At 41.7% G+C, this 21,301-nt stretch overlaps 2 protein-coding genes across 11 annotated transcripts in view; one reads left to right on the top strand and one right to left on the bottom strand.

The window, feature by feature from the left end:
• Positions 1-2,715, bottom strand: part of spag9a (sperm associated antigen 9a) — an 84,555-nt gene extending 81,840 nt beyond the window's left edge. For all 7 annotated transcript variants that reach the window (XM_084329853.1, XM_084329854.1, XM_084329856.1 and 4 more), the window contains exon 1: positions 2,154-2,715. In XM_084329853.1, coding sequence (XP_084185979.1) covers positions 2,154-2,453 — 300 coding nt within the window. In that variant the 5' untranslated portion in view covers positions 2,454-2,715. The remainder of the gene's footprint in view (positions 1-2,153) is intronic.
• Positions 2,716-12,733: 10,018 nt separating this feature from the next.
• The window catches only part of dhps (deoxyhypusine synthase), a 30,674-nt gene continuing 22,106 nt past the window's right edge, over positions 12,734-21,301 (top strand). The window contains exons 1-4 of one of the 4 annotated variants that reach the window (XM_084328172.1): positions 12,902-13,505; positions 14,692-14,869; positions 15,203-15,408; positions 19,038-19,202. In XM_084328172.1, the coding sequence (XP_084184298.1) occupies positions 13,356-13,505; positions 14,692-14,869; positions 15,203-15,408; positions 19,038-19,202 (699 nt within the window). In that variant the 5' untranslated portion in view covers positions 12,902-13,355. Of the gene's footprint in view, positions 12,867-12,901; positions 13,506-14,691; positions 14,906-15,202; positions 15,409-19,037; positions 19,203-21,301 lie in introns of those variants that run through there. The other 3 variants (XM_084328173.1, XM_084328174.1, XM_084328175.1) reach the window with 3 other exon arrangements.

The raw sequence follows: 21,301 nt of genomic DNA, 5'->3' as shown, positions 1-21,301 counted from the left end.
ATATGTACAGATATTAGGGGTGGGAATCACCAGTTTCATCATGATACGATACGATATCGATTCTTTGGACAACGATACGATATTTGCCGATATCACAAAGTCTCTCACGATACAATACGATACGATTAGATTCAGGTGCCTGCGATCGATATGAGATGATATCATATGCCCATTTAACACAATCAGTTATGAGACTCGCCACAGGATTTTCAAAATAAGAGTATCGATATGAATCGATCTTATTACATCGCATCGATCCGATTCGATCGTTGATAATTACATCGATGTATCGATCTGGATCGATGTATCGTCCCACCCCTAACAGATATACATATAGTATCTACAGATATGTAAAAAGCATATGCATTTGTTTATGGAATCGGAGGTGGGAAGTTGGAAGTGGGAAGCGTGTAATCACCAACCTATGTAAAAACGTGGATGCTCACACTAGACTTTTCGGACAGTTTTCTTCTTACAACTTGTCTTGCATGAATTACAACTCACACAAAGACAGTTCACAACAACATAGCTAATATACTTACTCTCAAAACAGCTAATAACAATATTAGCATTTATACGATGCGAGTGGCCATGTTAAAATTACATCAAATGACACTGAGGCTTGAATTGGCGGTTGAGAAATCATGCCAGAGTTTGTGACTAGGAAATCTGAGTTGACGCGCCATTTTATTTAATTTTTCCTAGTAGGAAGTCGGAATTTCCGACCTCAGAGTTATAATCGAATGCAGCATTATGTAAGGGATAATGTATAGCTACGAGGTCATTGTCGCAAAATAATTGACAGACACAGAGTTTAAAATACAGAGGCGCCTCGCCGAGGTGTTTTAAACGTCAGTGAAGGTCAATTATTTTGCGACAATGACCGAGTATAGGCTATACATTATCCCGCTTATTACATGGCTAACTTACTAACAATATACCTAATTCATTTTACACCATCGACAAGACGAGATCAAATGCAGACGCAGTTCTGTTCTGTCGCTCCGCGCTGTCATAACAGGCAGCCGGCAGGTCTGTGGTCTGATTGCACTGATGAATGAGTGCAGCTGTGCATATGCTGAGCAGCTTTCATGACTGCGATCTGTGTGTCAGTGGGCTTGATTGGTCCAGCTGCGCACAGCGGTCATTATTGCTCGGCAGAGGTCCGTTATCGAGTAATAACGGACCTCTGACAAGCGCTATTGACCAATCACAATCAAGCATTTCTGTAAATGTGAAAACGCCACGTAATAAATCATCATAAGAAACATGTGTTACGTATAGATGGTTTTAAGGATGACGACCCCTGATTTTCACTGTAAAAATTACTTGAAATGTTTGCGTACCCTGTATTGTACTGTGTACTAATTTTTGTGTACCCTGTACTGTATTGTCAGTGAAATAATTTTCTTGAGTGAGCAAGCCACCTCAACTTGAATAGTCTCTTTCTACCATATATAGCTAGATTATGGGACAGCTAGCCAACTTGTTAGCTAACAACAAATGAGCTTCAAAGACAACTTCAAATGCATTAGTTAGCAAGCTGTTAGCCGTAGCATATTGTTAAAGGAACACCGCAACATCATGGTAAAATGCACAGTCTTCTCCAGAGTCAGACAAGAAGATAATAAGACACCAATTTCCTCTCTGTGCGTTCAGTAGAAAGCCATCAATCTGGCTGCAGTGCAAGATAGCCTAGCTTAGCACAAAATGATTGAAAGTGGATACGGACCAGCTAGCCAATGCTCTTGGCCAAAACACCTCTCCCTGGAGTTTTAAGCTAGGCTAGCGGTCCGTATCCGCTTAGATTCATTTGTGCTAAGCTAGGCTTGCTTTCTACTGAACGCAGAGAGGAAATGTGTATATATATCTTCTTGTGTGACTTCGGAGAAGAAGGCCAGTGCATTTCACATGACGTTGAAGTGTTCCTTTAAACTTCACATCGTCAACCCCCTGAACAGCACATGGAGGGGTGCTACCTACGGCACAGGTGGGCGCACTCGCACAGGGATGATGATGATGATGATGATGCTGGGAGGAGAGGAGACTCCACACTGACGCGGCCTTCATCATGATGGAAAGGTGTTCTGAAAACACTCTCTCTCTCTCTCTCTCTCTCTCTCCATCACTTATCTGCCTCTCTCTCTACTCACCTCTTCTGCTTGTTTCCGCAGCGCCTTCTCCCTCTCGTACTGCGTGATGAGCTGCTCGTTGTCCTCCTTCAGCAGCTCCAGCTCCACTTCGTGCTCCTGGTTCTCCGCGAACACGGAGTCGAGGTTCTCCAGCACCGCCACCACCAGCGGCATCAGCTCCTTCACCACGTCCTCGTCGTATTTGCCGATCAGCCGCTCGAACTCGCGGTAGATGGAGTTGGCCAGGCCCGACACCCGCTCCGACATCATCGCCGACGTGCCCGGGTCGTCCTGGTACACCACTCCGTCCTCCAGCTCCATGTTTCTCCCCCTCTTCTTCTCTTCTTCTCTTCTCTTCCCTGCTTTCTCACAAAAGAGGACCGATGTGTGAATCACGCCACGTACCCCGCCACAATTGAACGCCGTTGTGATCCTCTCATTTAAATGTTAACGTGTTGTCCTCCTCGCAAACACGTAATGCGCTGAAATGTTTAATGTCCGTATTATTGTTGGAGACGCATTCGCTCCGCAAAGCGAGGCTATACGTGGATTTCTTTCCTTTTTCTTGTCTTGCTCGCTCCGTCTGTCTGTCTTCCCACAACAGCTGAGTTGTTGACCAGACGATCACGTGATGACGTCATATTCTTATCTTAAAGTGAAGAACGGATATTTCATTTGAATGGTGTTATTATTACATGTGTCGTTATTTCCTAACACTGGCAATAATAATGTTAAACGTTTTGTATTTATTTTGTACCATTGTAAACATAGCAGATGTTCCATAATAAAGAATAGGCGGGGCCACGGCAGATTACCATTATTGTGTAATGATAATTTACCCTGGGGGAGATTTGCTGAGCAAGTATGCTCTTTTTCAGAAACACCCTGCTATAATGCTCATAATACAGTTACGCACAATCACACCTCTCGGGGGCGCTGTCACGCTCTTGTACGGTCGGTTATTGAGCTGCTCCACTGGAACAGTTTGGGGTTAAGTGCCTTGCTCAAAGGCACCTCACTGGTTCTCATGGGGACAAAATATATTCATTCACTTCCTCACCCCAGAATGTCCTTCTGGTCTGGGGGTTGACCCGGTAAACCTCTGGTCACAATCCTGGTTTGACAAAATTGAGAAATATTCTAACAAATACTATAACAAATGTGACAATTATGTGATTGACTGCTGTTGCTACCAGTTGCCTTGTTCCATTGGTAGTTTGGGGTGCGGGTCCCAGAGTGAGATAATATGATAATGTGTGGTCCGCTACTCCCAACAAAAGGTCTACTACTATTGTGATTATTATGATCAAAGTATTTTATTTAGTAATGCCAACGCATTTCGACAGACTTCTTCACAGAATTGTAATTAATCATCAAGTAGAATGTCTTTTCTAGTTCCTACAAATCAAGGATAACTTTCAGGTGGGGTGACTCCACCTACAAATATGACAATATTTATTTTATTTGACATAATTAATTTAAAATGCAGAGGATAACACAATAAAGTTAAAGTATAACTTATTTCTGCTGTGGTCCTCTTTAGCTAGAGAGGTTACAGATGACAAAGTATCAAGACATAGGCTACATTAATAGTCTATTACTCTATTCCACTATATAGCTATATGTGAATCTGATCTAATTTTGATCCGTCGCAAAGCGCTCCAGCACTACCTGTTGAATACAGGGATCCGCTCATGCAGAGTAGACCCGTGTTTTGCACATGGCTCTCGTATTATAATGAGCTCGTGGGGCGTGTGTATGCAAATTAATTGAGCACGAACGCGCATTTGAGTTTAAGAGAAAAATAACCCGTTCTTAACATCCAAATCTGTTATTACCCAGGTGTGTTGAATGATGAATCCCACTCATTCTTAAAGAGATCGACTCCTTTCAGGTCTGGTGTGAGAGACATCATCTCATTCTCAATACCACCTAAACTAAAGAGATGATATATGACCCCAGAGAAGTGAGAGTACATGACCCTGTGGTAATTGGCGACTGCAGGTTGCATCGTACAAATACCTATAGGAATCCTGTTAGGGTTTGAAACCGACCTCAAACGCACAGCACAGACAGGTAGTTCAGAGTTAGCCAAATACTAGGGCGTATTTATTTTCAGAGTCAAAAAGGAGCAAGTAACAATCTTGAAACAAAGGGAGACTGCCTTCAGCAGAGTTATCTGCGGCTCTGCAGATCCTCTTGGTGTTCGAGGTGGGGAAACGGTGTTGACGCCGAAGCGGCTCTGCAGATACTCCCAGCTTCAACTCGAGGTGGAAAAGAGAGAGAGAGAGAGAGAGAGATCAATAACAGTCCACATCACACAGAGGCAGTGCGGTCTCCTCCTCCCTTAGCTGAGTCCAGAACAAACAAAACGATATCTTCAGTGTTCACCACAACACACAATTTAGCTGAGGGTCAGTGCAAAACAAAAACGATAATCTTCAGTGTCTCTTCTAAACACACACCCCAGCTGAGTCCAGTGCAAGCAAAATGATAATCTTCAGTGTCTCCTTTGACACACAACTTAGCTGAGTCAAGTGTAAGCAAAAATAGATCTCTTCAGTGTTCTTCAAAACACACAAAACAGAATAGTCCAAAAAAGGGTTTGGTTCAAACTCACCAAAGCGCAAGAGTAAAGCGGGTAAACGAGGCGCAGCTCAAAACGGGGGGACAAGGTCTTCACCAGCGGCAATCCACAGATGTCCTGGAGGGAGAGTAGACGAGGCACAGCAACGGGGAACAACAGGCAGAAACAGAAGTATTCAAAGCAGTAATACTCAAAACGACCCGACATCGAATGACAGAAGGTCCGAGTATATGAAGCCTCTGGAGCGCTGATTAGAACACACATCAGGTGCGTGATGGTAATTGATACTTGACCTAGAAGTGTGCGTTAGGCAACGGACCAATCATCACAGTACCTTAAGAAGCGTGTGGCGGGGAATGAACCAATCCTCACAAATCCACACAGTTCAGAGTAAGTAGATACAAGAGCAACCGCTACAAGCTCCATCGCTCTCCTAAATAACACTAGAGGTATATTCCTTTGAGGGGCTGTCACCTCTTTCTTTCTTGTCCAAGTCCTATCTTGTTGTAACTTAATTAGGGCAAGGTGCAATATAAAGCTTTTTGAAGCTTTTGAAATTAGTTTACCTACTTATGAATTATGGTTGCATGTCTCTATGTATTGTCATATTTGTCTAAACTCCTTTTTACTAACTGAATGAATGATTGTATATATATTTATTTCTTCTTTGTTTACACTGTTATTGCAGACTGATGCAGCACTGATGTACCAAGTACAATAAAGTTTATTCTTATCTTATCTTATCTTATATAAACCTAACAGGGTGGAACATGCACCTAACAGGGTGGAAGACATATTACAAAATGTAAGTAAATACATATAAATGCTGATACATATCCAATTGTCATGTAAACTGTATTTTACCAATATGTAACACGTTATTATAATTTGTTTAAATAAATTGGTTATAAAGCATTATTTGGCTTTATACCTCTGTCCTGCCTCATCACACCCATGTGCCGCACCCTCTAACCAATGTCTCCATTCCTCCAGTGCCAACTTGATTGCCAACAACGTCGTAGTTACGCTCGGCTGGCGACAGACGGCGAGAAAAAAAATGTCAGAAGCATCCACCTCCACAATGAACGGAACCTCTGCATCGTGGCGGATCAATACAGGGGCGGAGGTAAACCGACGTTTGAGATCGCAGAAGGCCGACTCCGCCCTAGGCGACCATTCAAAGCCAGGGAGAGAGGACTTAGTGAGAGCTGTTAACGGATTGGCTAAGGTGCTAAAGTTGCGAATAAAGCGACTGTAAAAATTTGCAAAGAGTAATACTAGGATACAATGCCAAGTGGCAGGAAGAAGAGGGTATAAAGATAATGGAGCTTAGTGGTGGTCCAGAACCGGAACCGCCTGCGTTATCTCCGAACGCTATAATGAAGACCTGACGGATATCAAGCAGAAGATAGGAAGGTTAAATAGACACCACATTCTAACACACCCCCGTGACAGCCAATCAGGACCCATACCCTAAGTGACAGCACTAAGTGACAGGGGAGACAGGTGACAGTAGCCAAGTGACAGATGACAGAATGGTGGGTGGTTCCAGACAGCAGTCAGCAACCAGAACGTAACAGCAATACATGTCTACATTTTAGGTAAGTATACACTTCAATCCATTTAAGGTTTTCGTTTCATTAATCTCAACGTATCTCCATGTTGCTATATCTAATTGCACCAACCTTTTGTTTAGTGCTTGAGGCTCTTCAATCAGGCGCAGTACCTGACTGTCAACATACCAGCTGAGATCTCTGTGAGGCCAAGGCCAGAAGAATTTGTTGACACCATGCAGTTCACCTGGATGTGGTTTTTTTCTACAGCATCGAAATGGTGTCAACAAATTATTCTGGCCTTGGCCTTGCAGAGATCTCAGCTGGTATCAGGTACTGCGCCTGATTGAAGAGCCTCAAGCACTAAACAAAAGGTCAAATCCAGCACCTGGTACAGGTGGGCCCAGATGGCCGATGGGTCGTGCCTCAGAGAAGGGGAGATGGAACAAAAGCTGAGAGGGGACTGGGAGGATGTGTACAGAACACCAGTGTGGAGGGTGACTTGCTGATGGGATCCCCCAAAGTGGACAGACTGAACCTCATTAGTGTACTTGCAGCAATAATTCTCACTGAAGTCAACATGAATAAGGCATTCGTTTCTCCCTCAGCTCCCTGTAAGCCCTGTATTGCCACCGGATGTTGCCAAAATCTTGCCATCCGATCATGGAACTGGTCTACTGCTTTATCCTCTGTCAGCCTCATCTCCTTTTTAACTGTCACAACAGAAATGTTTTGATCTTTATTGACCTCAGTAGATCACTGAGTGAGACTGAGACCAATAGGATCTGTTGTCACAGGCCTAACCAAAGGAACAGCAGTGAATTGGCACTCTCCACAAACACCATAGGCACAATCCTTCACATTGGGATCGCAGATGATGGTATCTGCCATCTTCTCTACACATTTAGTGGACAGAAGCCCACTACTGAAAAGGCGAGTAGACATGAACTGCAGGTTATTGTGCGTCTTGCACTGACATGTTTCCCTGTCTCCGACCTCATCCTCATCCCCCGCACCAGGCATTCCACACTGGGAGACCGAGCTTTCTCCGTTGCTGCCCCCAGGCTGTGGAACTCCCTCTCTCCCTCCATCTGAGGCTCCGACACATCAACCTCTTCAAAACACACCTAAAAACAGCCTTCGCGCAACCTGGCGCTGCTCCCAAGTGGCATAGACAGAGAGAGACAGATAGAAAAGCGGACAGAGATAGGTAGAAAGACAGAGAGACAGATAGAAAGGCGGACAGAGACAGAAGACAGACATAGAGACAGAGACACGTGTCTCTTACCTGTCTAGTACCTTATGTGAGTATTTTCATTTTAGGGAACTTTATATTTTTACTCCACTACATTCCAAAGGAAATATTGTACTTTTTACTCCACTACATTTATCTGAACTCATCAGTTACTAGTTACTTTTGCATAGAAAACATGGCAAAAATGTATGATGATTATAAATACTTTCACATTTGAAGCCTGACAACTTCAAGAGGACGTAATCAGAGCAGCATAACTGGACCACATACCACTTTAACATAACCTTTAGAGGTCAATGGATCAAGGATGAATGCTCCCACGCACTGGACACACACAAACGTCATGTAGAATGCACACTTTTACTATAGATACTTAAGTACATTCAAAAGCAAATACTTCTCTACTTTTACTTAAGTCGAATTTGAATGGAGGACTTTTACCAGAGTACTAATTTATCTGGGTATTTCTACTTTTACTTAAGTAAAGGAATTGTGTACTTCTTCCACCACTGTTTTATATTGAGAGGTTGAGGGACTTCAATTCAAGCTCAATGTTTCTTTATCCGGTAGATGAAAATGAAGTAATGGACACTGTATTGAACTGTAAGAATAAAAAATCTAAAGATTATAATGATATTGATATGGAGACGATTAAGAAAATTGTTGGGGGAATTATAAAACCACTAACTCACATTTGCAACTTATCCTTTCAAACAGGAACATTTACAAATAAAATGAAAATAGCAAAAGTAATACCATTATTTAAATCAGGGGATAAACATACTTTTACAAATTACCGGCCAGTCTCTCTCCTACCTCAGTTCTCAAAAATTCTAGAAAAGCTCTTTTCAATAAGACTTTTCAGTTTTATTGAAAAAAATAACTTGCTTTCCGACAGCCAGTATGGTTTCCGAAAAAATAGATCAACTTCATTGGCGCTTACAGACCTAATTGAGGAAATCACCACATGTACGGACAATAAGAAATTTGCTGTAGGAATATTTATAGATTTTAAGAAGGCGTTTGATACTATAGATCATGGTATATTATTAAAAAAAATTGATCGATGTGGTATTAGAGGAACAGTTCTAAATTGGTTGGAAAGTTATTTGGAAGACAGGAAACAATTTGTACAAATTGACAAACATAGGTCAACATTGAGGAACATAGTCTGCGGAGTACCGCAAGGGTCAATTTTGGGTCCGATACTGTTTTTATTATACATTAATGACATATGTAGAGTATCATCAATCATGAAATTCATCCTTTTTGCAGATGACACTAATATAATTTGTTCAGGGCAAAATTTACAGGATCTTTTGCAGGTGATCACACAGGAGTTGATAAAGTTAAAAAAAATGGTTTGATGAGAATAAATTGTCGTTGAATTTGAGTAAAACTAAATTAATGTTATTTGGAAAGCGAAATAGTGATTTAACAGTGAAAGTTATGATAGACAATGTATGTATTGAAAGAGTAAAACAAACCACATTCCTGGGTGTAATCATAGATGACAGGATATGCTGGAAACCTCACATCAGTCATGTAAAATCCAAGATGGCCAAAAGTGTGGGGATTATGTATCGATCCAAGAATTTTGTCAACCAAAGGTCACTTCTCATCCTCTACCATGCACTTGTAGTCCCATATTTAAATTATTGTCTGGAAGTATGGGGTAATACTTATCGTTCCAATATATCACCTCTTTATATTCTGCAAAAAAAGGCCATAAGGATTGTGTACAGTGCTAAGTACAACCAACACTCTACCCCATTGTTTTTACAAGCATCAGCTTTTAAATTATGGGACTTGATCAAAATTAAAACTGCCGAAATTATGTTCAAAGCTTCACATAACTCTCTTCCAACCCCCATCCAATATCGGTTCACTGAGAGGGTAGGAACCAGGAATTATAATCTTAGAGGGAAACAGAAACTCCAGCAACCGGGTGTAAGAACCACTCTAAAATCTATGTGTATATCTGTTTGTGGAGTAAAATTATGGAATGGATTGGACGAGGACGTTAAACTGAGTAAAACATATACCAGTTTAAAAGAAAGTTAAAAAAAGGAATATTGGAAAGGTATAAGGAGGAGGGTGAACATGATGTTTGGCATTAAAAGGAGTATGTATATAAAATATGTATTGACTGGTCAGACTCATGTGTGTCTTGTTGAGATGTCGGGGGATGTGGGAAGCGGAGCTGTGTTACATGTTGTATGTAGAGGGTGATGGCCGGGGTGTGGGGAATGGAAGTTCACAGGATTGGCTTCTTCCATCCCACTTTTCGGACCATGGGTGGTGTCTGTTGTTGCTGTTGTCTATTGTTTTGTGGTGGTTGTAGTGTTGTTTTGTGGTTGTCTTGTATTGTATAGGTTGTATGGTTTGAAATGAAAAAATGAAACTGATACTGATACTTGTTTAGTTTAAAAATAGGGGGCAGGTAACCATAAGATTTATTCTTCTTCCTGCTCCTTTTGCCCATGGTAGAACTCTATTTATGATTTTGTATGAAAACTGTATGATTGTATTGCTTCCATGTGGCAAATAAAAATTCTGAATCTGAAGGGATACTGCCCCAAATCTATTAGAAGAAGAAAAATGGCTCGCTGATAACAAACTATCATTACACATGGGCAAAACAGAGTCCATTCTCTTCGGTTCAAATAACAAACTCAGCAAGACCGACGGCTTCTCAGTTACAGTGGGTGACAATATTGTCACAAGGAAAGAAGAAATTACCTACCTGGGTTCCATCCTAGAGGCAAATCTTTCCTGTGACAAAATGGCATCCAATGTAATAAAAAAAGTCAACCAACGAACTCGATTCGTGTACCGGATCTCCTCTCTGGTAAACAAGAATACCCTGAAGACTCTGGCAGGAGCACTCATTCAAGGGTACTACGACTATGCTTGCACCTCATGGTACCAAAGCACCTCAAAGGCGCTAAAAACAAAATTACAAACATCTCAAAACAAACTGGTCAGACTACTGCTTGACCTTACTCCTAGAACCCACCTCACCCCTGCCCACTTTGACAACCTAGGATGGCTTAGAGTAGACGACAGAGTACAGCAACTTGCAATGGGCCTGGTCTACAAGATACACTACACGACCAAGGTACCCATGTACATGTCAAAATACTTCCCAAAGGTCAGTGAATACCACGATCACAACACCAGAGGAAGCTCCACAAATCATGTTAAACCCAGATTCGGCTCAAACAAGGGACTAAACACGTTTCGCAATTATGCCACATCAATGTGGAACGCCCTACCCAAAGCTGTAAAGGAATGTGAATCACTACCCACTTTCAAAACCACTTTCAAAGAACACCTACGGGAGACTGCAATTCGAAACTGGCCCCTGTAAATGTCCTAACAACCCCCTCCAATGTACAGTAAATGACCAAGTATGGTTTTGTCAATATTCCAATGTACAGTTTTGCTTGTACAGTGTCCCTTAAACCCACCTACCCCTCCTACCCAACCCCCCCCCCCCCCCCCCCCCCACCCAACCACCTCCAATGTACAGTCCCCCCCCCCACCCACTCAACCCCAGCCCACCTACCCAACCTCCTCCAATGTACAGTTTCTACGTCAAATGTATATACTCTCTTTTCTGGACTCTTTTTGTATCACAAACAGTACTGTATTTGCAAATCTGTTATGTCATACATGTATAGATGTAGCAGTACTGTCTATCTGTATGTCGTGTATGTCGTATGATGAATTGAAAATGGGGGACCCTGATGTAAACAAGACGAAAGTCTTTCTCTGGTCTGCATCCCCTTAACAATTGTATGTATTGAGCTGTACTGTACTGTACTGTAATGTACCCATTCTGCAATCTGTTAATAAAGTTTTCAATCAATCAATCAATCAATCAATCAATCAATATATGTTATGATGAATTGAAAATGGGGGACCCTGATGAAAACAAGACGAAAGTCTTTCTCTGGTCTGCATCCCCTTAACAATTGTATGTATTGAGCTGTACTGTACGCGTGTTGCTTTTTAACAGCGGAGCAGTGCAAAAATGTGACAATTTGACCATGTGACCGCGGCAACGCGGGAGAGCGGCAGTGCGGAAATAGGCTGTCTCTAAGACAAACTCTAACCTTAACCAGCTCCTTAACAGCGCCTAAACTTAACCGTTCTAACCTTAACCAACTCCGAAACAATGCCTAACCTTAACCTTAACCATAGAAAGAATATTGCCATTCTCTAAGACAAACTCTAACCTTAACCAGCTCCTTAACAGCGCCTAAACTTAACCGTTCTAACCTTAACCAACTCCGAAACAATGCCTAACCTTAACCTTAACCATGCCTAACCTTAACCGGCGAAAGAATACACGTTAAAAAAAAAATCACGTTAAAAAAAAAAAAATTATGGGATTCGAACTCGTCAACAACGGACCGGAGGGCCGCAGGACCGCTGCTCTGCCAGGTGAGCTGAAGCGCCGAATGAAAATCATGGCGGATTAGGGCGGTTACATAATTCTGCAAGCTCTGCCGCTCCGCTCGGAGCTCTGCCGCTCCGCTCTGCGGTTGCCGCGCCTGCCGCGGGGCGTGTCGCAGGCAATCAGGGAAAACGCGGAAGCAAAGGCAGCACTGCTCCGCTGTTATTAAGCAATAGGCGTACTGTACTGTACCCATTCTGCAATCTGTTAATAAAGTTTTCAATCAATCAATCAAGCGTAGTAGACTAACAAATATAAATATTATTATTCCCTGTGGGGGGCAGCAATGTGCCCTCAAGGCATCCAGACTGCCGGAAATGTAAAAGAAGAAGAAGATTTGAGCGACTTTGCGAGGTTTGTTGCGTGCTTACGAAACCAAGCCGCATTTCTCGGAGACGCTCTCTGATTGGCACTGACTGACGCTCTCTGATTGGCCACTGACGCGTTTGCCCAATCCGTGACGAGCTGTGTCTTTGCCCATTTCCACGCCAAACAGCCTGCAAACTACCTGGCGTTCTATCGCCATGCTCTAACTTGACAATTACAAGTTCTCTAACCTTCGAAAGAGTGCCTAAGCTTAACCGTCGAAAGAACTTTCCGTCACGCTCTAAAAGACAAACTCTAACCTTAACCAACTTCGAAGAGTGTAGAAACAGGCGTCGGCCAATCAGAGAGCGTCTCCGAGAAATGCGGCTTGGTTTCGTAATCACGCAGGTTTGTTCCTTTGCTCTTTCCGTAGTAGGTATTCCTTTTGCGCACAGGTCATTGCGTTGTTTACTTCGCTAGCTATAATGAAACCCGTCTCCAGTGACTTTTCCAATATCTATTGACTAACATTTACCGATATACACCCGGCGATCTTCAACAAGAGTAGGTATGTGTTTACAAATCTTAATACGTTTCGTTTTCCGTTTGTAAAACGACTTCTCACATCTGAACTAGTTAGCATCATGTATGTTGGCCAGTCCAGACTCCAGACCACGTGGTATTTGTTGTTGATGGATCTCACCGTGAACCAATGACATTTTATACGTGTCTCATTGAAATAATTCCCCGTCCAATGAAAACGCTCTACACAGAAGAACACAGAAGAAGAAAACGCTCTTTTACAACTCAACTCAAATAGGCGGAGCTTTACACTTCAGTGATTAGACATTTGGGGCTAATGATGTTGGTGTTTTTTGAGTTTCTTTCTTTTTTAGGATGTAGACGTGTATAGCAATTTTTTTAGTCCTTGCTTGTCAGAATATTGGTCAGCCAGTTGACAACCAACGCAACTGTCTCTCGCTTTGGCCCGAGAGATCACCACCAGGCGGTGTGTCGAGTCAGTTGTTGTTGAAAAGTCACAAAGCCAGCAAAATAAATGGCACCTCAGGGCATCCGATCAAAAATCGTACTTCACTACGTCATGCCAGAAGACACGGAGGGGAACTTCAAGGCGACGTGTAAACACTGCAACAAGGAAATAGCTTGTTCAAAGAAGGCTCTTTCCAACCTGCACATGCATATAAAGGTGAGTGTCACAAGACAAGGCAAGCATCTTAACTAATGTTGGTGCTTGATTGATTGATTGAAAACGTTATTAACAGATTGCAGAATGTGTACAATACAGTACGTCTCAATACAAACAACTGCTAAGAGGATGAAGACCAGAAAAATACTTTTGTCTTATTAGTTATTTATATAAGGGTCCTCCATTTTCAATTCATCAAGACATTTAGAGACATACGATTATACGGTACTATGTAAGAAAGAGAATTTTTACATTTACCAGGGCCAGTTAATTGCAGCCACCCGTAGGTGCTCTTTGAGAGCGGTTTTGAAGAAGGGTAGGGATTCACACACTGCTATGGGTAGGGCGTTCCACATTATTGTGGCATAGTTGCAAAACGTGTTTAGTCCCTTGTTTAAGCCGAATCTTGGTTGAACGTGATTTGTGGAACTCCCTCTGGTGTTGTGGTCGTGGACTTTCGACAGGTACGTGGCTACGTGGGTATCATTGTGGTGTAGTGTATCTTGTAGACCAGGCCCATTGCAAGTTGCTGTACTACTCTGTCGTCTACTCTAAGCCATCCTAGATTGTCAAAATGGGCAGGGGTAAGGTGGGTTTTAGGAGTAAGGTCAAGCAGTAGCCTGACCAGTTTGTTTTGTGATGTTTGGACTGGAGCCTTGTTTTTAGGGCCTTTGATGTGCTTTGGTACCATGATGAGGTGCAAGCATAGTCGTAGAAAGAAACCTTGAATGAGTGCTCCTGTTAGAGTCTTCAAGGTATTCTTATTTACCAGAGAGGAGATCCTGTACAAAAATCTTGTGTCTTATTTTGTTTTCATAAATAATAACCATGGACATGAATGTTCACAATCCATGCTGTATTCTGTTAAAGCCTGACCAACCTAACTGGGTTATGGTATTCTGTACAGTGCTGCATGACCTTATGAATAGAGGTGCTTCCTTGCTGTAGCTGAAATAATCGAATGTTATTAATTAGGAACATTATTTACGGCGGTATAGCTAATTACCAATAATAAATCTGAATCATAACCAATAAAATAAATTGTTTGAAAACGTGTCATCATTGTCAAAGGGACCGAAGTTGCTTGCAGGCAATGACCAGAAGTATTTTCAGAATTGAGGATGTTGTGGGGTTAGTGTTTACAGTCTTGTCCAATCGCATCTTTTCTTTGTTACTATCTATTCAGAGGCTCCACGCCAGCCTGTCCATTGAGCCCTCTGCCACCAGAGTGAAGAAAGCCACCAGTCCGAGTGCAGTGACTAGCTCCAACGCATTGGCCATCGCTCAGACCACCTTCCCCAGAGGCCTCCTGGAGAGCCCTTCCTTCAGGATGTTCTGTGAAAACTTTTTACAGCAGTCATCTCGTAAGACCAAGTCCGACATTCTTGGCAGTTGATAAGGTTGAGCCAAGCTGATGTTTTTTGAGTCAGCATTACCGTGTGCAGTTTCTTTTCACAGTACAGAAGCTTAGAAGAACGGGCTCCAGTGCAAACATGAAGCTTTACCTTAGAAAACCTAAAATCTCTGATTAATTTCCCCCGAGCATATCAATCAAAAGAAGGCTGTGATCTATCTGCCACCGAATTAATAGAATAAATCCTTCCGTCCATTATGATCACAATAATTCTCCAGATATGAACCCAGCAAGCTAGCGTGTACAACTGCTGTTCCATTCTTTTTTATACATTTTTTTGCAGAGATGTCTGGTACATCAGACCACGCCCCCTCAGTGGCCATGGATGCGGTCCTTAAGCAGAGCACCGCCCTCCCAACGGACATGCCCAAGATCCGGGGCTACGACTTCAACCAGGGGGTGGACTACCGCGCCCTTCTCCAGTCTTACCTCACCACAGGCTTCCAGGCCAGCAGCATGGGCATGGCCATCCAGGAGATCAATACAATGGTGAGTGGGGCGGGGCAAGGCAGGGATAAGATAAGATACGATTTTCATTTTATTGATCCCCTTGTCATAGCAGCATGGGGGAGGGGCAGGCATGCGTTGCTCATGGGACGGGGTTGCATGCCGTGCAACCAGTCTGTGAGCAGAAGCACGCACATGCACGGATGTGCACGCGTGTGCACACAGGAATGCGCTGCACTCAACTGATGCCCCAACTCGCTAAGTACTACTTTGCATAACAATACGGCCGGTCGTCAGGTGTGTTCAAATACGTTCTCAGATACATTCACACAAAACTTGTGAATGAAATGTGTTACATCCCATTAGTAGAGGCAATTAGGCACTGTCTTTAGTCTGTGTATGCGAGGGAACATTTATGCGCCGCGCAGCGTCATTAAAACATAGTGCAACCAGTCGTCCCATGAGCAACGCATGCCTGGGGAGGGGGGTTGAGAGGTACAGGTATGGGCATGGTAATAGTAGAGAGACATAAAGATAGGCAATACAATTATAGTAAAGATACAAATAAGCAGTGTAAACTATATAATTAACTGAGTATAAATAAGCAGTGTAAACTATATAATTAACTGAGTATAAGTAAACAGTGCAAAGGTGCAGATGAGGTATGCCCCATCAGTTATATTATACGTTACAATAAATATGGGTATTAAAGTTTTTATTATTCATTATTACATGTTGCCTACTTCGTGTAACATTCATAAACTATTGATACAGACTGACATGCTTAAGTTGTGGCTAGCTGTTGTGCTACACGGACCACAATACCCTAGCCATCCTGGTTCACCAAAATACATTTTACTCAAGAAATCTGACGTTCAATGAGTGGAAAGAGCTGTTGCAGTGCAAACAAAGTGGATGTAAAGTAACGTTAAATTATTACTATTTGATACGGACGGACACGCTGAAATTCTGGCCAACTAAACTGAGTTGTGCTAACATGGACCCAAACAGTGCAGTTATTTTATTTTATGACATGCTATATCTGTTTGCTTTATGGCCTTTGCTTGGATAGTCCCTGCTTGGATAGTCCCTGCTTGGATAGTCCCTGCTTGGATGGTCCCTGCTTGGATGGTCCCTGCTTGGATAGTCCCTGCTTGGATAGTCCCTGCTTGGATGGTCCCTGCTTGGATGGTCCCTGCTTGGATGGCCCCTGCTTGGATTAGGGCTGGGCGATATAACGATAACGATAAATATCGCGATATATTTTAATAATCGATATCGAATATCGAAATTAAAAAAAAATCGAAAAATCGTTTTTTTTTTTTCTTTTTTTTTTCATTTTTTTTTTTCACCTGCAACAGGGCAGTTTTAAAACCAGAGACAGTGGACAGACTTGTCTTTCTTGCCTGCAACTTAAAGTAATGGCTTTGCTTGTCCAAATGACAATACTGACCAAATTCAGATTTCTTTTTCTCTTGTCCATTTATTTTGTTTGCTTTCTCATTTAAAATACATTTTGAAACCGTCTGTACACAGTAGGCTATGTGTGCTAGCAGAACTAGACTCCAGTCACGAGTCACAGTGCACATGTGCAGTGGTTTGTCCACCAAAAAAGCGCCAAAAGATCGAAAATAAACTAGCAGAGCCAGAACTGTTCAACTCCTCTGGAGCCACAGCCAGCAGAGAAGCCGGTTTACTTTAGCTTTTAAACCAGCTGCAGCCTGAGAACTGGAGTGTGAGGGGATGTAACACTAAAGATGGCGGCAATGACAAAGAATTGCTGCAAAATAAACATACATCTGTTGTTAAAAAAAAAAAAAAAAAAAATGTTTTTTTTTTTTAATTTTTTTTATACTTATAACAATTCGATAATTATCGATATCGAGAAATAAAATAAAATTATCATATCGTTATCGCGATATGATTTTTTTCCATATCGCCCAGCCCTAGCTTGGATAGTCCCTGCTTGGATGGTCCCTACTTGGATGGTCCCTGGGGCAAAGACTTTTCACTTCACTGGTTTTGATCCGCCCTTACTGGTTCTGTTTAGTCATCGCCCTTCCCTGGCTGGAACGCTTCACCCCTTGGCAGACTATCCTGGAAAGGCAGCTGTATTGAATATACAGTATATTTAATCTGTATATATTATATATTCAAAACTGGGCGAGGATGGTGATTGGCTACCACTCGCAAACACAAATTCAAAAACACAAAGTCGTTAGTCGCTCTCCCACGCAGAGGGTTGAACGGCGCTGTGTTGAACGATGCTGTGTTTTAGTAGCTGTGGTTTGTTAATTCCAGGTTACCACCACCGTGGTTTGTACTGAAGTACAGTACACACTAGGGCTGCACGATTTTGGGAAATAATCTAACTGCGATTTTTCTGACCGATATTGCGATTGCGATAAAATTTGCGATTATAATAATTTTTTTTAAGCAGCCCCACAGAGGTTTATTGTAAAATGCGGCTTGCATCTGGCCTACGCGGTGGGTCTGTTCGGGACACCGAGCCTGAAAATGTTTCTTTTTACCTGGGAATCGATACCGGTACCCAACGGTACCTTTTTTCTGTACTTTACTCTCCCTCTCTGAAGTCTAAACTTCACAACACACAATCTAAAACCCCTTACCTCCCTCTCCCAAACCGTTCCTACAACTATTCTTTTTATGTTGCATGATCATGTATATTTATTTTGTATTATACATTTTTTTTATGTTAAAATATCAACATTATCTGGCAATCCTCAGTAAATACTATCAAACTCCTCTGATGTCAGACCAGATATGAGACGTGTGCACAACTGCACACACACACACAGAAAAGGAGAATGGCTTAAATGATTTTAGAATACTTCAGCTAATGAAGTTAAATGTTTATTATCATCAACTATCCAGTTTGTTTTTATAGTGCAACGTTTTTCTACTTAACATTAATTGAACCAGTAGAGAGAGAGAGAGACGGGCTCCCCCCCACCCTTTCCTTAATCAGCTCAGATGTTTTCTCTGTCTTGAGCAGGGTTAGCTAGGAACAGCTTTCTCAAGCTTCGCACCTTGGGCATGGAATGGGCTACAGGACCATATCCACTTAGACACCCCGGTCTCTCTTGGTGAATTTAAATCTGTATTACATAACTTCCTACAAGAAGAATGTCGCTGCTTTCTGTAGTCGGGTCCCAACTGCAAAATTACTGTATTACCCTGTATTATACTGTCATACACTTTTACTATCATGTAGACTATTCTGCTTTGTGTTTTTGTGTTTACATGTGATGTATTGTATATTGTATACATGCACTTTTATTATGTTCTTGTGTGATGTATCGCACATTTTATTGCTGTGTGATGTATCGCACATTGTATTGCTGTGTGATGTATTGCAAATGTTATTGCTGTCATCTTGGCCAGGTCTCCCTTGCAAATGAGATCTTGTATCTCAATGGGACTTCCTGGTTATAAAAAATAAAAATTATTGCAGGCTTTGCGATTTGCTAATTACATCATTTCAAATTTCGATTTAAAATCTATTAATCGTTCAGCCCTAGTACACACACACCCGTTCATGTACATGCTGACCATTAGTGCGGTCTCTTGCTGGTGTGCACCGGCTGCTAATATAGTTGTTCACTTGAGGAATACGAGTTCTGGTCTTCATCATCCACCTCTACCAACAGATAGAGAAGCGTCTGGAGCCACTTGAGGCAGTGGAAGGAAGTGAGAGGATAAACCACACCCCTCTCTCCTGCCACTCGGGCTGCACCATCTTTCTGGGCTACACCTCCAACCTCATCAGCTCTGGGGTCCGGGAGAGCATCCGCTACCTGGCGGAGCACAGAATGGTACGACCCACAATCCTCCAGACATAGACTTAAATGTTTTCATAGAGGTTAATACTGTAATGACATCACATATTATAAATGAAACAAAGTTATGGTCCCATGTTGCTGAATGGGTAGAGCAGGGCTCTTAATACTGCCATGGTACAAATGTATGCATTCATGGCATTGTGTGTTCATCCAAAGATGTTATATGACATGAATACAATACACAATCACCACATGACTAAATCACTATCAAGCTATTAACAGTCTGGCTATCATTGTCCCTAAGAATTCCATATAAAAATAGGGAAACAATGTCCAGGCACGCACTCCAGGTTTTTACTACCACATATTTAATTGAGACCCTTTATTTGTTTATTACCGTAATTGCTCTAATAGTAACCCCGGCTTGTATTTGTTTCAACTGTAGCGGGTACCAGGCTTGTATTAGGAGGAGGCATGTATAAGAGAGAGGCCTATATTTCTAATTTTCAAACGGATCATAATGAATAAATCAACATTTTGTGTCAGTTTGAACCCAGTAAAATGTACTGGGTTCATTTATTGAAACCAAGTACTGTATGAAATAGTAAACAGAGCAATTACAGGTGGTCACTGGTCATTTCAACGTTTTCAAAGTGAAATCAAGTAACTAGCTCAGTATGCAACTCAGTATATTAGTAACCCGACTTGTATTAGGAGGTCGGCTTATAATTGCTTGGCTCAAGAGCGCACCCGGCCATTAATAGAGACCCGGCTTGTATTTGAATACCGGTTACTATTAGAGGAATTACGGTATTTCAATTTAGCTGGAAATACATTGCTACATCATTCAGTAACATTTGCAGAGCCTTATAACAAAAACATTATTACGGTCACCATTGTGACCAGTGGGATTATTCAACACATTTTATTATTTATTTTTCTATTTCATTGAACATTGCACATGTTAAAAGCCATTTTTTTTACTCAAAATGTGAGTATTACCAAGTCAACTTGTGTTCTTAAAACAATGACAATAAACATATTTTTTTGTGAGTGAAATGGTCGCACTGTATGCAGCTGTTTGTCTGCATTGCATTCCCCCCCCCCCAACTCAGATTTAGGGTTGATACAACCATCATAATAATATTGTTAATAATAACAATAACAATAATGATGTAATAACTAATAATGTAAAAATTATCATTAAAAAGACCCGATTATGAGAGAAAAAAATTACGATGCATGGAATATTGTTGAGGCACACTAGTTACAACTATATTTCAAACAGGCACTCCATGTCAAAAAGGTTGCTGACCCCTGCTCTAGACAATCCAGAAAATGAATATAAAAGCATTCCCTTTGTAGCAAGAGCCTGTCTCTGTCGCCGCCTCTTGGTGGTCTCAAGACCTGCTCTATACCCATGTATTTTAAGCCAGAAATATCATGTCCTAACTTATTAAAGTGCCTTGCAACTGAAGACTTCTCGTCATTTCTTCTTATAGAACATTTGTGCTCTGAAATTCGATTTTTAAAACGTCTTCTTGTTTTTCCAACATAGTAAAGGTTGCAAGGACATTTAAGCAAGTAAACAACAAAATCAGAATTACAGGTAATCCGGCCTCTAACAGCGATACTCCTACCTGTACTTGGTTGTACATAAAATGTCTCTTTAATCATGCCATGACATTGGGTACAAGACAAACATGGAAAATTGCCATTTGGAATATTAGCCATAAAATGGGATTTTTTTTTGGGAAAATCTGTTTTAACTAACTGGTCCCTTAAGTTAGGTTGCCGTTTGTAGAAGTATTTGGGTGGTTCCTGGAACACACCTCCGATCTTAGGATCTGACTTTAAAATGTACCAGTATTTGTTCACAATATCACGCATATCTCTAGAAATAGGGCTGAAGGTGGACACCAATGCTACTGAGTTGCTTTTTACTTTGTCTTTATGTGTAAAAGGGATTGTCTGTTTATCTGTTTAGTTTTATTAAGAAAATTCTCAATAAGGGCCTCACTATATCCTCTAGATCTAAAGTTCTGACAAAGCTCCTTGGCTTGTGTATCAAAAATGTCATCTGTATTACAGATACGTTTATATCTCAAAATCTGACTAAATGGAAGGCTCCT

This window comes from Notolepis coatsorum (genome assembly GCF_963971535.1).
Source record: "Notolepis coatsorum genome assembly, chromosome: 14".
NCBI classification, from domain to species: Eukaryota; Metazoa; Chordata; class Actinopteri; order Aulopiformes; family Paralepididae; genus Notolepis; species Notolepis coatsorum.
Note: the sequence above shows the minus strand (reverse complement) of the source record. Positions and strands in the feature narration are given on the sequence as shown.